Raw genomic sequence first — 16,274 nt, 5'->3', positions numbered from 1 at the left:
CTGAAAGTTAAAATTTCAGTTGACAAACACATAAAAATTAATTACAGCTATTTAAAAACTGTGTAATTGGCATCCATTGAGGATACACTTACAGATCCTTTGGCTTCACCAGATCTTTAAATATCTGAACATTTTTTTAAAAATCTAGTGGGTGTTTGAGAATACCTACTGGCATATAATCCTGTGAGCTCAAAAGACATGGAAGTTCTCAGAGGAAGAAGTGATCATGCCTCTAAGACCACTCTGCATGAGCAGCAGAAGCACAAACACATCCTCTGACAGATGCCTCTGCCTTGCAGGGTTCAGCTCCCTTCCTGAGTCCCTGGGGCTGGAGCACTGCACACACAGTCCCATGCACACAGGATGCCGTGCTCCTGCCAGCCTCCAAGAAAATCTGTGTCCCCCACAGTCTGAGGCTTGGCCCTGTAGTCCCAGGTAGTTCCCACTGAAGTGTTCATTCAGATGTAGTATCCCTGCTGTCAGACCAAAGTGCCGCTGCTGCACAGATCCAGACTGTAATTAATTCAGTGGTTTAGCACTGCCCCCATACACACAGTGTGTGTTTGAACAAGTGCAGTGTCTAAATTACAAATTACAGTTTTAGGCTGGAGATCTTAGTGCTGTGATGAAAGGTGTAAATTAAATAATCAGGTTATTGAGTAATGGGACCTTTTGTCTGGAAGTTTGAAATAGTCATCACTTTTTTCATTAACAACAAGTGATAATTAACGGGATGTTGGTATTAACATTAGGTTTAGTCATGAAGGCTTTCAGTGCTGATGCAGAAGCAGATGGAGTGCCTATTTATGAGTCTTATTACAGGTGAAATCAACTGCTATGAATTTGTCTCCCAAATGTGCTAAGGGTGTAATTTATTTTCAGAAACAATTAACTTTATAAAGACTAAAAATACATTGACTCAGTGAGGGATAATGAGTGTACGGCATAATATGAGGACATTTTAAATGCAGCTTTAGATGTGAAAGTAATTATGCTAATTAAATTCTTTATAGCTCAATCTTTTCTCAAGCAAATAGGTGACCACGTTAGTCCATAAACCTTACATATGATGGCTGTTCACAAGAAGTAGGTGTTTGGGGGAAGGAAACTTTTTGGGTTTGGAGCTTTAGCATCAGATTGTTTGGCATGTTTGGTTGGTGCAGTTTTAATAAACACAACACATTATTAGCTGTGCCCAGCAGACAGGGCCAGATTTCCAAAGTGTTTAATGATTTGAAACTTGGAGTCTTACCTGTGTGTTGAAAGACCCCCGAGCTGTTCACCAGTCTTCACAGAAGTAATTGTGAATGCCGTTTATTTCTATTATTAACACACCTTTTATAGGGTTCTACAGGGTCTGCGGGCAGAGCAAGCTACTATTGGCTAACACACACAGGTTTACATTCTTATCCTTGTACACAAGGATATTGTTTTGCTTTACTCTCTCTTCTGCAGGAAGGTTTCAAGGATTTTAGCCCTTAATATCACGACTTATTTCAAAGGCTGGTTTGTGCATACAGGCCTTTACTAATATATAAAATATAGCAACAATTCCCCCTTTCTCTTTTTGCACAAACCAGGCTTTGGATAAGATAACACACAACTTAGGCTGTCATCCCAATTAACACTATGAGTAAAGTCCGTCCCCCTTCTAGCACAAGAGACGTCAACCATCCGGTGATGCTCCAGCTGGCGAACCAGCTTCCAGTGGGGTCACTATCTTCTTTTAGGGCATGTAACCCATCCTGTAGCTGTTGCAGTTGCCCATGGATGGAAGCTGAATGATCAGTAAGATCCAAGCAGCACATGCCTTCAAACTCCCCACAACCACATCCCTGCGCCAAGAGCAAAAGGTCCATTGCAGCTCGATTTCATAATACTGCATGACATACACTACTCACATCGGCTGAAAGCTCACTTAACATTGTGGATGTTAAGTTCAATCCTTCCTTAGTCCAGCAAGCGAGCCTTTTTAGGGTGGCTAAACTTTAATTCATTCAGGCTTCGCTTTGACTGTTTGATGTTCTTCATTTTGCTAGCTATATTCAACAATTGGTGTTAGCTTGGGTGGAACAAAGTTAAGTTTCCCAAGATAACAGGGTCTTCTATGTGGACTAGCAGGAATCCCATTCCATGCCCTATCCCCACAGATTAGGAACATGGAACTAGGTAATCGCTTTGGTAATTGCCCTGTGAGATTGCACCACAAACAAAGGTTTTACTTTTAGTGGTAGTAGCGAGATCAGCTATAGGGTTGACTGCAGCTCAGGGCTACATTACTTTGTTAGAATGACTTTTTGTCGGGGGTTCAAACATTATCCATCCACCTGAGGTATTGGTGGAACTTAACAAATCTAATTCTTCTGAGGGTTGTAACGTTGAGAACTTTGGTAATTTTTTGCTTGCCAACAGGCTTCAGGTTGTCTTAATGTGAAGCCAACAGTGCAATTGCACTCTTGCAACATTGCCAATCAATTCAGTCGAGTCTCATTACTAATTAAATCTTTAAATGCTGGAGGATCCCATTCAGGGACTCCTACGAGACAGGTGCGAAAGGATCTCCAGGTGTGGCTAGGCTTAGACACATTGACCTTTGGCCAGTTCAATGTGCCAGTGACCCACATGTTCTGCCTCTTTTGGATGTTAGTTAGCAGACAGTTGGTTGGGACTATACACAACACAATTACCATAAGCAGTTTGTTCCATGCAAATGACACCATATTTGCAAACTTACAGCTAAAACTCCAATCGTTAAATGAACTTTCAAAGATGCTTACACTAGCTCTTGAAGGGGGAATACTTATACTTTATACTAACATAACAATTACTACACAGGCTAAACTATCTTAACCTATTATATAACTACTTTTAACACACGTGCTTTGGTATATATGTAGTCTAAGCGTGAAAGCAATTTGCTGAAAGGGTAAACACACAACTACAATTTGCTTTATGTACAGTTAAATGGAGTCTCTACACTTCTTAGATCTTCTACAGAATTTCTCTAACACGATTCAGTCCTGGAACGTTCACTGCTCCCGTGATGTCAGCTGGCAGCTGATGGGTGACTGAGGGTTTTGATGTTCAAGTTGTTCTTCAGATCCTTCTAAATCTTAAAACAAAGGATACCTGAAAAATTGGTAGAGACATAACATCATAGTAACGACATAAAAGTTCTGTTGGCAACTGTCTGTGTAGTGTTCAGACACAACTGTGTCCTGACAGCTCCACTTCTGATCCATGTCTGGAGTACCAAGGCTGTGTGGTGACATCTCTGTTCACTGGATCTCATGTGTTCAGAGGCAGACAGTCTGGTCAGATGGACAGGTGACCTTTTTGAACCTGCCAACAAAACACAGGCACTTCTCTTCTTGAAGTTAATGAATTACACTAATCAAATGTTTTTAGGGCATCCGTTTCCCCCGTTTTCTTAAAAAAAAAAAAAAAAATAAAATGAGATGTACTTCTGTTATAAACATCAACAGCAACACAAAACCATATACACAATTAATAAGAACTTATACCGGTTAAAAATCAATTAAATCATAAACATTATTAATAACATATGTAATATAAAACTACTATTAATTACTAAAACACTGCACCAGCATCCCATAGTTAGCAAACAAACAGAAACAAAACAATCAGTGAAGGATTGGGTAATCACCTCCGGAAATGATTCTCCAAGCCCACTTCAAAACTGATCCAGCTGTCATATCAACAGGGTCAAATTGCTGAGTCAAAAGTGACTCAAATACTGATTTGGGACAGAAAACATCTGGATCTGATGGCAAACGTTCCCTCCAGGTAAAGTCAAGGCTTGGCCAGGGCCTGGCTTTAAACTGGAAAGATGCCTCTTAACATATTTCTAAAACAAGATTCCCAATAGTAGCAGCTGAGATGCTTACAGCACAGCAAACTGTTAAAATACATTTGTACAAATCAAATGATCAGAAGCCTCAGGTACCAGACCAATTAAACCATGCAGCAGTTGGTTTAATCTGAAGCCTCTCCTATGGCAGCTGATCCTCAGCAATGATACTTACTTACTTAAAATTCTGGAAACACTGAAAAATAAGAAAGCTATAACAAACAAAAACTGCAGAGATTGCAACAACCAATAGAACTCCTGATGAAGTCAAGGGTGTCACAGACTGCATTCACTTCTATCCACAAGCAGGTGTTCACCAGTGTTCCATCACTGCTGTTTCAGTTGTCACTGTCTTCATATCTCTAGGAAAATAACTATACTTTTCAGTTTAAACAAGTGTCTCCAATAAAACACAAAACAATTTAAATTAAACAATATTTAAACCTAACAATAATTATATATGATAAAAGGAAATAACAAACTTAACCTTAAAAGAATATCTAAGTTAGAAAAATTAACTTAAAAACATTCAAGCCTAAACATTATAAAACTTAACTATCCTTAATTCTATTAACACTTAATCTATATTAAATAAAATCATAACTTAATATTATTCTGTTAGTACAAAAAGGCAACTAAAAGTTTGATATATACTTTTTAAACACAATATAACAGTAACATGAATTCACTATAAAGATTATAAGAATGTAACAAATACATCACAATTCTATGTCATCTAACTTTGAGAATAACTCACAATAACTGCAAATGTTACTAAAAATGCTTATTCATAACAGGAATTTGCCTAGTATATGCTTAAATTGGTTAGGATTTGAAAGTGCAGTTTTTCTAGAGAAAAACCACAACAACACAGGATTTGGTGAGTTGCCATCCAGCTTTGTAGCACTTTTCAAAAGTACTACATTTACATTTTTTCAGAAACATCAAGTCCAATTCTTAAACTAAAACCCAAAATCCAAATTGGTGTATATGCAGTTATATGTGCTTTATATAACAAAAGGACTCACATTAAAATTACCTTATTAAAATTGTGGAAAAAAAACAAGCAAATAGAAATAATAGAAATATATACTCTAACTTAACTTTGTCTTGTACAGTAAAGTTCTCTTAACTAATTATTTTTTAAACCACAAATCTCTTCTGTAGATATCATTAATTGGAAGGTTTTCCTAGAAGCTGTAAATCATACCATGTTTTAACCTTGGGTTCTAAAACCAATTATTGCAAGGCAACTTCTGTTAAACACTTTTTCTCTCTTTTTTTTTTTTTTTTTTTTTTTTTTTTTTTTTTTTTTTTTTTTTTTTTTTTTTAAACGTTCAAAGAATCACAATAACTTCTCTAGTGAAATCCTAAAATCTACAATTGCATGAACTCATAATTACTTAAAACACAGAATTAACTCTACAATGGCATATAAAAACATTTTGAAAACCCAATAAATTATGACTTTTTAACAAACTGGGTATTATCTGGGTGCTTCTTCTTAGAGAGGGAGCAAGAGGGAGCCCACCCTGCTGCTGCTGCAGCTCTGCTCTTATCTTCCTTCACATTCTCTACATACTCTTGCAGCGAGGAAAACGGAGAGAAAGGAAAAGAAAAACCTCACAAAGTTAACTTTAACAAATGCAGTTTTTTCTCTCAATCTCTCATGTTGTTTGCCGATAGAGGAAAAAAGGGCACGATTTTACAAAAGCAGGCGATGTTACACGAAAAGTCTCTCAGGCCAGGTGCCAACAACGGCGATCATTGCAGCTTATCAGCGTGGCCTTGGAACTTTTCTTGCTGCTGCTTCTACCCCCAGGGTGCCTTTGTTCTCTGCACACCTCTGTGCTCCCCCATGTCCCCCTGGCTCAGGTGGAAACCAGACTAAATTTGGCTTCTTTTCTTCCAGGGTGGTAAAGATGGAACTTTAATAAGATTGTAATGCTAAAAGTGACTCCAAAAATGAAGCAAATATTTCTGGATGTATCACATCCTGCCATAACTGAACAGATTCTGTTCGTTGTTTCAGCGTTCGCTGTGGAACTTTTTTTTTTTTATTATTATTTTTTTTTCCTTTTTTTTTTTTTTTTTTTTTTTTTTTTTTTTCTTTATTTTCTTCTCTCTGACTCTCCCTCCCTCTCTCCATGGGCAGCATAGATAGGAGTGCTAGTCCAGCAGTGGGAGGTAAAGGCATCTGCCACTGTGACGCAGGTAGAATTACGGGGCTCACAGCCTCAGCATATCTCGCCTTTCTGTCTTTTAAGGTATTAATTGCAATCTGCCAAGTTCAACCGAGAGACACAGTGTCCTTGCTCTTTTCCGTAATTGCCATTTCCCATATCAGAGCCGACATATCAGTCCGTTCTTGCACCGCAAAAAGCAGTGTGAGCACTGCAAATGCCCATGACAATTAGCCCATATAATGAGCATATCCAGATCCTTTTCCTGGGCTGCTTCGCCTCGTTTAACGAGGATACCAAGAAGCAGTTTTTTAACCGCCGCAAACTCTGCCTCCATGCTGACGGCCACCCGCAAGGGGGAAGGTTGCGACCCTTCTACCACGCCCTTGCCTTCCTGGGCCCCCCCCAGCAGCCTGACTTTCCACGTCCTACCGCTCAGCGTTTCACCGCGCTCAGGCTGCCTATCCGGTGCCGATCCAAGCCCGCGACGTATAATGCCCAGATCCACTCCGCTGACTCCAAAGCCCCTCTGCCCGCAGGGGTGTCCTTGGTCGGAGCGCCAGATGTTGAAAGACCCCCGAGCTGTTCACCAGTCTTCACAGAAGTAATTGTGAATGCCGTTTATTTCTATTATTAACACACCTTTTATAGGGTTCTACAGGGTCTGCGGGCAGAGCAAGCTACTATTGGCTAACACACACAGGTTTACATTCTTATCCTTGTACACAAGGATATTGTTTTGCTTTACTCTCTCTTCTGCAGGAAGGTTTCAAGGATTTTAGCCCTTAATATCACGACTTATTTCAAAGGCTGGTTTGTGCATACAGGCCTTTACTAATATATAAAATATAGCAACACCTGTGTCTCACAGATATTTCACACTCAGTTCTGATACTAACTCTTGAGTTTTATGCTAGCATTGAGACAGCCCCTCTCACCTCAGCAGCTGCTAACTGATGCTAGAGACTAAAATTTAGAAGGGTGTTCCCAGGTACCTCCTGAATGTGGTCTTGATCTGCATCCAAAATTGCCACTTCTGAGTGAAACCAAGTACCTAACAGATAGTATTGCTCAAAATATCTCATGCAAAGTCAAAACTTCTCTGTGAACATCACAAATACGCTTTTAGAGAATGTTATCTGGACTTCAAATTTAATTGTCATGTGAATTACCAGAACTATTTTGCATGCCTCAGTTTTCCCTTTTAGGTAGCTGTCTGCTTTTTTCTTCTGTTATAAGAGAATCTGTATTGTACACTGATAGAAAATTCCCAACACATTCTGAGAATATGGGCATGTTTCCCAGAGGCTTAATTCAAATAAGTTTACCAAAGCCTTTATTATCTATATTAAGTGAATTTGGATAAGTAAGGAAAACAGTGGCATTTTTGGTACTTGGAGTTGCGCAGCATCTACAGTAGCTCCTGATGCAGTTTCTTTTTCAGCTATCACTATGTCTAATGTGTGCTCTGTCTTCTGCCTCTGGTATAGGTAAATGCATGAATTATGCATTATGCTGAGGTGATGTTGTATCATCATGTTGTATGCATAGTTTAGTGAAATGCTGTGGGAGTATTTATATTGTAGCAGTAGTATTTGACACTCCATGAAAATTGGTTTTCAAAACTATGATTTTTCTTTCTGACTCAATAATGCCAGAATTCCAAATCATCTCATGAGGTTTTGGTGAGGTTTTGTTGGTTTCTTTTTTCTTTCCTTTTTTAAATTTTTTTAATATTTTTTGTATATTTTTTCCTCTCTAGGAAATGTTTTCAGACTGCTCATTTTTATTTAGAAGACAATACATCACCTCGAGTGATTTCTGCTCCCCCAGCTCCAATCTTCCCAGTCTCAGGTATTTCTGGCAACTGTTCTGTGGATTGGTGTTAACTGTTGGAAGATACTGCTTTATATGTGTCAATATGAATTCTTCATATACTGTAACATCTGTAAACCAGAGATTTGTAAAAATTCTGAATACTTCTGAATGTAAAAATCCAAATACCTCTTGTACAAATCTGTGTAAACAGGTACACTTGATATTGGCAGACTTGTGTTATTAATAGTCTCTTCTGCAGGTAACACAGAACAGAAATATCTTTATTACAGATATTTACAGAATTGCCTCAAGGATATTCTGTGCTTTGTAGCCATTTTAAGTGTAGCCTCACTAGAGTGGCTGCTCATGTAGCCATCTGAGCTACACTAAACATCTCTAGAGGATTACACCAGCAACATATTCTGTTGTATTTCTGCCTTTAATTGGATTTGTTACCTGTGTATGGAACTTGTAAAAGGATGAGAATGTGCCTCATCTGTCTGCATTTCACTTGCAATTACAGCGTGTTCTTATACTTACATATTTTACTGGCATAATTACTATGGTAAAGGTATGTGAACCTGTCATGAAAATAACACAGAAGTTCAGAATATTATTAGCATTTCTGATTCTATATCCAGCACATTTATTTGGAGAAATAAAATTCCTTTCTTTCCTCAAAGAGTATCAGAGGACCACGTGCAGCCTTCCAGCTTTTTCAGTCTGTATAGAATTAAATAGATTAATTTCAATTATCTATTTAAACCCAAAATGGATTGATTTTGAAGCAGATCCTAAGTCACATTCTCACATATGAGACAAGGTTATCTTGTTCCACAAGTGATGTTTTCACAAACCACGCTATTATACAAGGAGATGGATTTTCAGGGAATGACTAAAGGAAGGAAATCAGCCCTTGTGTGAATTACTGGTAAACACATGTAATTAAATAAATCCCAAACACTGGGCTTCCATTATAACTGAGCCGTAGACATCTTCAAATGCAACTTGTATGGATTGCTGCTTTTAGGAGATGCATAACCTTTTACTAAATGGTTAAGAAAAAGAGCTATGGCTTGATTTCAGAAAGCATGATTATATATGAATGTCAAGCAGCAATCATTATAGGAAATCTCTGCTTTAACTCTCCATCATTAACTATATTGCATTACAACTGTACCATTTTCTTACAATTTTTCCTGACCAGCTCACCTCAGGAGGAAAGTGTTTTCCATCATCATAATTGCACTTACAGTTATTCTGAGTGCCTAAAATGTGTGTTTTGAAACTGGAGGTTTTCCTTCAGAAATGGTGATAGACATTGAAGAGAAATTTTTTTCTAAGTGACTGAAGATACGCAAAATATTTTATGGAAAAAGCCGCAAGCACTGAGGAAATAGTTTTATTTTGCATGCAACAGATGTCAAGTGAACAGTTACTGTGTTTCCTATTGCACAAGTGTTTCAGCAGTGTCATTTTACAATTGCATCTAATTACGATATAATACTAGAAAAGAGTGTAAGGCAGAAAGAGTATTTTGCAACTGTTAAGTTTAATTCTCATGGCTGTGACCAAAAGCACACTTCACAGATCTAATTATATATTGTTTTCCTTCCATAGAATTATATATTAAGTTTTCCTTCCTTTCATTGGCAGAGATAGGAGATCTGCAGTTATTCACAGAAAATGCCATGGCTCTTCACAGCACAATTCAAACATGCATTCAAGTAGTCATGAATTACAGGGGAGGATTCAGATTCACTATCAAACTCTAAGTAGTTTGAAGTGATACCTGCCATCCAGATATAAAATACATTCCTGGATTCAGAAGTGACTGAATTGGGAGATTTGAATTGGGCAAGGAAACAAATCCTAAAACCTATTTCTCCATTATTGTACTCTCTATTTGGGTCATTTACTTTGCCTTCTGGTTTTGTGTTTGCATATCATTAGGGTAAACACTAATGAAACATTCCAGGTTTCATCTCCAAAGTGTGAAGATTGTGTTACACATTTGTTCAGCTTCTCTTAGGCTTGACTGGATAAATTCACCTTTTGTATTCAGACCCAGTCATATAAGTGGAAGAGCAGATGGATCCTAGTACAAATCAACAAATTCTTGGTAACTGAAAGCTAAAATTATTGGGTTGGATATGCTGAACATCTGTTGATGTGAATAACAGGTCCTTGTTCAATGTTTCTGATGTTTTGTTCACATATGAAATGATGATGAAATTACAGATTGTGAAATAAACATATTTTTAAACCATGAAAGGCTTTAAGGAAAAAACCCAACAAAATTATTCTTCAGAACCAAAACTAAGTGAAATAGTGTCATCCTTTAGCAGATAATTAGCAAACAGATGACTTTGTTTGCACAGCATATTTGCATTAAAGAGAAGATTAAAAGTCCCAAAGGTTTTTAATGCGATTCCTGATGCATATTCTACTCAAGGGGTTTTTTTTGTGTTTGTCTAAAGTAAAATGGTGATGTTATAGTAATCACATTTATTCCTTGAGAGTGTAGATTTTTTTCTTTGTGGGTAGCCAAAGAAGACTTAAAGATAAATCTTTCATTTAAAACTTGAAGCATGAAGCCTGATGTAAAAATCTCTGGTCAGTACTGCCACGATCAGACATGAGATTATTATCAATAGGTAATCATAGAATCACAGAGAGAGCTGGGAGAAAATTCTGTATGGAAGGTAGTCACTAATGCAGTAAAAAAATGAAAATGAATTCCTGTTTCTTTTGGATGCCAATGCAAACATGCAACTGTGAGTTAATATGAAAATACTGGCATAACGCTGCTTTAATTTAGTAGGCTTGGGACTATGTGGCTCGTCTGTATACTGGATCCAAGCTCCAGTGCAACACTAATCAGCGTGGAGCACCCAGACAACTCTGCCTAATCATTCCTTTTTTGTCAGTATTATCAGAGCTCTCTCCCTTTGAACATCATGTAGCAAAGAGCTAATCCTTCCATATCTCCTTGACTTCACAGGGAATTTTGTGCGTTCTTCTATTTACAGACAAGCTCAGCACCTTGCAGAATCAGCACCTTGGTTTGGGGGGCTTACAGACAGAGCAAGACCTAGCAAGGCATTTTCATTATCATCTTTCCAAATAATAATTTAGAAATGTACAAGAGTTAGGTAACTATTTTAGAAATATTAATGACGTCAAAGAATGTTGTATTTTTTGGGGAGTTGTATATCCAAAGTTCATGCCAAGAATTTTATTTCAGGATGTTTTGTGGATTGCCTACATATAAACTTCGTTATATGTCACTGGCTTTTTATTCTACATAAATATATTTTTTGTCTTTTCCCACCCCTAAGATGATGTTGGAGCAATTCCAATAAAGCATTTTCCCAAACATGTTGCAGATTTACATGCAAGTAATGGTTTTTCTGAAGAATTTGAGGTATGGCTCTATGATGTCATCTTTTTATTAGCATGTACAAATAATGTTAAGTTTAAATGCCTGCAAACAAAAAAATGGGGCATTACATTCTGACTTGGGCACCAATTTCATGAATGCATGTAAATGTGAGTGCTTTGAGCCCAGTATGGAGTTTAAAGCCTAGGGTGATTACTTAAAGCTAACAGGACCGGAATACAAATGGGAATGTTTATTATTGTGATAAAATACTGAATAAGTGTGTGGATAAACTGTGCAAAGGTAGTGCAGTGTATATGGTTTGCCAGATACAGCGATAGATCTAAAGCTTTTCCAATACTAATGACAATTGAATTTTGCAGAAGCTACCCACACTTGCTTGTTCCATTTACAGAGAAAATAAAATGGAAGTAATAATGAGTACCCATGGCAAGACTTCTGATTAAAAGGGGAGCTAATGCAGTTTTCATATGTGGTAGTGAAAGTTTACAGTTCCTTTCCTAAAGTATATGGTTCATAAGAGTTATTTCAAAACGTTGAAACATATGCTCTAATCATACAATGTTACTATTACCATATGTAACTAATGATCTTCATTGTTTTTCACACTGGTGTATTGCAATCAATTTAAATACAGATACATTCTCATTTAATTCCCATAAACATTAAAACTCCAAATACCGCAATTAAAACTGCCATTTGCAATTTTTACAAGAGTTTTCTAATAAAATCAGTCAGTTGGGATGGAAACAAATATTTTAACAGATCTATATTAATTTAAAATATGATTGTAATCTTCCTGTTGCAAAAACAGTAATGAAAGTAAAAATTCAGAGTTTTGCATCTTTAAGTTTTGCTTTTGTTTCTCTAGCCTAAGTATTGTGATCTAATGGACCAAAAATTCCATGCCCTTCACATAATCTTCTTCATCAGCATTTCTTCTTCAATTCATTTAACATTCAGAATATCCATTTGACTGTGGGACCAAATTTGTAAATACTTGTGAATGTCCAGTACATATTCATACATTATATGCACTGATGGAACTGGACCCCAACATGAATAGCTATTAATAAGAGCAGATGTTGATGTTGGACTGTAAATACAATGGATACAAAGTTCTTTCACCATTAGTGAGTGCAGCAATACAGAAATCAGATTGTTCATTCTAAATTGATCTTTTCCTACAATTTATGACAGTGATCTAAAGACCAAATATAGTGCATGTCACTGAACTACAGCTGCAGCATCTGAAATATTTCATGACAGTTTTAACTCTTACCAAGAAAAATCAGTGGCCTCATAATTTCTTTGAGATCTTTTTTGGCTTTATGGACTACCCCATAAGTAGTGTTCAGTTCTTTTCTCTACTGATAGAGAACTTAGAAGATTGGGAAAAACTAAAATATAGTAATTGTCGTTGCAGAGTTAGCATATATTTGAAAAGTACAAGAGTGGTTCAGATTTTTGGGGGGTGGGTAGCAAGTTTTTTTTTTATATTACTACAATATAACTCATTTAAAATCTAACTTTTAAACTGACAACCACTTTTCATATATATATTTAAGTAGATTAAGGTGTTTGACATTAAAATGAATTATAAAAAGTGTTTGGAAACATCATTAGTACTTTCAGTGATGGCAATGTATTTGCTATTTAAAAGTGTGGACCTTATAAATGCTTGAGTTTCTTGTCAGCTAAATTAAATCAATAAAATGAATTAATTCTTGGAGTCTTACAGACTTTGTGCCTGTCTTGTCAAGCCTGTCTCTCTCTTTATAAAATTGTTGGCTTCACAGTGAAACCGCTGGCAGCCTGAGTGAGGCTCAGCTGGAAGTCTGTGCTGTGAGCCTGGCTGAACTGCACACGGTCCTGCTTCAGTGGAGGTTTTGCTGCTGAATGCAAAGAGAGCAAAAGCATTCCCCAGAGAAACTAATGCAATTATAAGGACACATAAAAATTCCAGTGAACTGTTAAATATATAGATAATCTGGCTAAAGTCTGTGATGTTGCTCATATGTACAGGCTTTCACTGGCCTAAATGTAATCTAACATTAAAGATAAAGATAGGAAAAAAGATACCAGCATTTTAACTGGGAAAATCACCTCGTTTCCTTTAGGAGTTATGTCAAAATACTCAGTTTTGTTGTTATTACAGATATATTGCATGACCATAACTGTTTTCCATATAGTAATCGTAATTTTATATAAACACTTATCCATTTGTTCTGTGCTGTGGAATTTGATTTTTTTTACTTTTTTTGCATTCATTCCCTCATTAGACACTGAAAGAGTTTTATCAGGTAAGGAATTATTTCACTGCATTTTTTTTAGCAATGAAGTAGTTGTAAAATATCATAGATAATTGGGCATAAGGTTGTGGCTATTTTCATGCTTGCTTACTGTGTTTAAAGGGATTTTATGTATCTTAATAGTTACTAAAATGTGACATGCTTTTTTTTCAGGAAATCCAGAGCTGTACTGTAGATCTAGGTATTACATCAGACAGCTCTAATCACCCTGACAACAAGAATAAGAATCGATACATAAACATCGTTGCTTGTAAGTAAAGACATCACTTGTTGTTTTGTGTGAGAAATAATTATAAACAAGTATAGATTTATGTGTTATTAGGGGGACCAAAAATGCTTCTACACTGAAACCTCCAGCTACTGTTCAGCAAAGTGCTCCTTGGAGAGGAGTTAGCATCAGATTTCACATTTCTTCAAGTTAGTCCTTTGACATTCTGCTGCTTTGGTGAGCATGTTTTAGCAGGATATATTTGTGTCTTCTGCAGTGACCCAAAGGGAGTTGGGAGATTTCATTCTAATGCCATTAGAAAGAAGCTTTGATTGTCAAAATTAATCCAACTTTGATTTAGAATAATGGTGATTTATTGTATCTATGAGCTTCAAAATCCCTGGATATATTTACTGTCATGTATAAACATAAATGTTCTGGTTTTATATTGTATTATGCCTGGCAACAACGTAATACAACAGCTTCATTAGCCAGTACACTTGTTTTCCCATTGCATCACTCTCCCAGAGTTCTCTTCTCTGAAATACATCTATTCAGTTTGGTTAATCTCTCTTTCAAGCTATTGTCTCTGGTTTTTTGATCATTTGGTGGCTCAATACATATTTTTAACTCTCTGCAGCATGTCAATTTTGTTTTGATTACAAGAAAGCTCTAAATTAAGTATATTTTCAGCATGCACTGTCACTAAAGCTTAATAAAAAAGGTGACAGAGTCAGCTGTCTAGCAGAAGACAATGTAAACTAGCAACAAGAATTGCCAGTCCCCTGGCTAAAGATGTCTCTAAAGGTACAAAAACTCAGGGATTTTCCTCTGCCACTGTTTGTACCTGATCATACAAAAGGTGCTAGCCCAGGGGTTGTTTTATTAAAGTGCAGTGTGGAGGCAGCTTTTAGGGCAGCTGAAGGAGCAAGAATTGTCCTCTGTAAGTGACTCAAGTGCAGTTCTTACAGTCAGTGCAGGCTACAGAACACTTCAGCTCACCCTGATGCAGTGACTGCTGACTCTTCAGATGACCAGCATTTTCAAAGTCCCACTGCTCTCCAGAGTCCGCTCTTTTAACTTGAAATTAAAGTTCCTCTACACTGGTGCCTGCTGTCATTTTGAGACACCCCACTGTGCAGATTTGGCAGTCATGACACAAGACTTAGAGAAGACCTGTACACCTTTGCAAGCAGCAGCTGGAGGCCATAGGGGAAGTATGTCATAGGTTAAAATGACCCCAGGTGCTGCTGTCCACGCTACTAGATTCTGAATCCCTTCTAACTTTAGATTAATTTCTTTATTTTTCTGCAAATTAGAATTTTTAATTGGATTCATAAGGAGTGGATGCTTACATATGTGATTGTTACTGTATTGGCCTTATGTATCGTAAAAATGCATTTCATTATTTTACAAGAAAGAATATAATTCTTACCAAAAATTGCTTATTTTCTCCCTTGTTTTACTGCAGATGATCATACTAGGGTTAAATTAGCACAGCTTGCTGAAAAGGATGGAAAACTGACTGATTACATTAATGCCAACTACGTCGATGTAAGTGCCTTTTTCTGTGCATTGGCCTATTGATCTGTCAGCCTTTTCTGTAAAAAAAATTATATATGGAGATGAACAGATTTAATTCAAAAACAGTATCACAATATTACAGATTTTGTTAAAAATTTTTTTTGTGGTCTAAGTTAGGCCTACAAAGTTAAAGCAAAGGTAAAATGTCAATTCTTTCTTGAATCCATCTTGATATTGTAGCAGCTGCAGCTTAATGAGGGGCATTTTTAAAGTAAAAATGTCCTGTCACATCTGAGTCACTTTAGAAGTATATGTCATCTGAGTGGTTAATTCTCCTATCTGAGGTAATCTCATGAGAGGAAGATGCCTTGGAGCCTCACCAGTATACCATATACCATACACCAATATACCATAATACATGTGAATGATCATGATACGTTTTTTAAACCACTTTTGCAACACGTGTATGTCCCTCATAATAACTGTCGTGTCAATGCTCTGCCTAAATGTGGGCAGTGGCAGAACAGCTGTATTCATATGTCACCTGATACCACAGGGTTTCTGCAATCTCAATAGTTAAAAATTTAAAAGCTCTTAAAAGCTTTTCAGAGTCTTTAAAAATAAATATATAAAATGTCATGTACACCTCCCAAACTCCTATTGCTCATGGACAGTGATTTGACGAGTGCCATTTCTTATATTTCAATTTAGGGTTACAACAAGCCAAAAGCCTACATTGCAGCTCAAGGGCCACTAAAATCAACAGCAGAAGATTTCTGGAGAATGATATGGGAACATAACGTGGAAGTTATTGTGATGATAACTAATCTCATTGAGAAAGGAAGGGTATGAGTACCGTTGTCTGATTTTTATTTCTCTGATGTTGCTAGATCTACCTGTAGCAAACTCCTATCTTTCTTTTTGAAATCTGGTTTAGTCAATTATTGAGCAAAAA

The 16,274-nt window shown here is 36.8% G+C and overlaps 1 protein-coding gene across 8 annotated transcripts in view; it reads left to right on the top strand.

Moving 5' to 3' along the window:
• Positions 1-16,274, top strand: part of PTPRZ1 (protein tyrosine phosphatase receptor type Z1) — a 136,385-nt gene that overhangs the window by 107,909 nt on the left and 12,202 nt on the right. For 4 of the 8 annotated variants that reach the window (XM_023918547.2, XM_023918545.2, XM_023918544.2 and 1 more), the window contains exons 14-19: positions 7,817-7,908; positions 11,214-11,299; positions 13,558-13,578; positions 13,741-13,837; positions 15,267-15,349; positions 16,031-16,165. In XM_023918547.2, the coding sequence (XP_023774315.2) occupies positions 7,817-7,908; positions 11,214-11,299; positions 13,558-13,578; positions 13,741-13,837; positions 15,267-15,349; positions 16,031-16,165 (514 nt within the window). The remainder of the gene's footprint in view (positions 1-7,816; positions 7,909-11,213; positions 11,300-13,557; positions 13,579-13,740; positions 13,838-15,266; positions 15,350-16,030; positions 16,166-16,274) is intronic. The other 4 variants (XM_023918548.2, XM_023918546.2, XM_023918543.2 and 1 more) reach the window with 1 other exon arrangement.

This window comes from Cyanistes caeruleus, chromosome 4 (assembly GCF_971803275.1).
Source record: "Cyanistes caeruleus chromosome 4, bCyaCae1.hap1.1, whole genome shotgun sequence".
In the NCBI taxonomy this organism is placed as follows: Eukaryota; Metazoa; Chordata; class Aves; order Passeriformes; family Paridae; genus Cyanistes; species Cyanistes caeruleus.
This window is presented reverse-complemented; position numbering and strand designations above follow the sequence as displayed.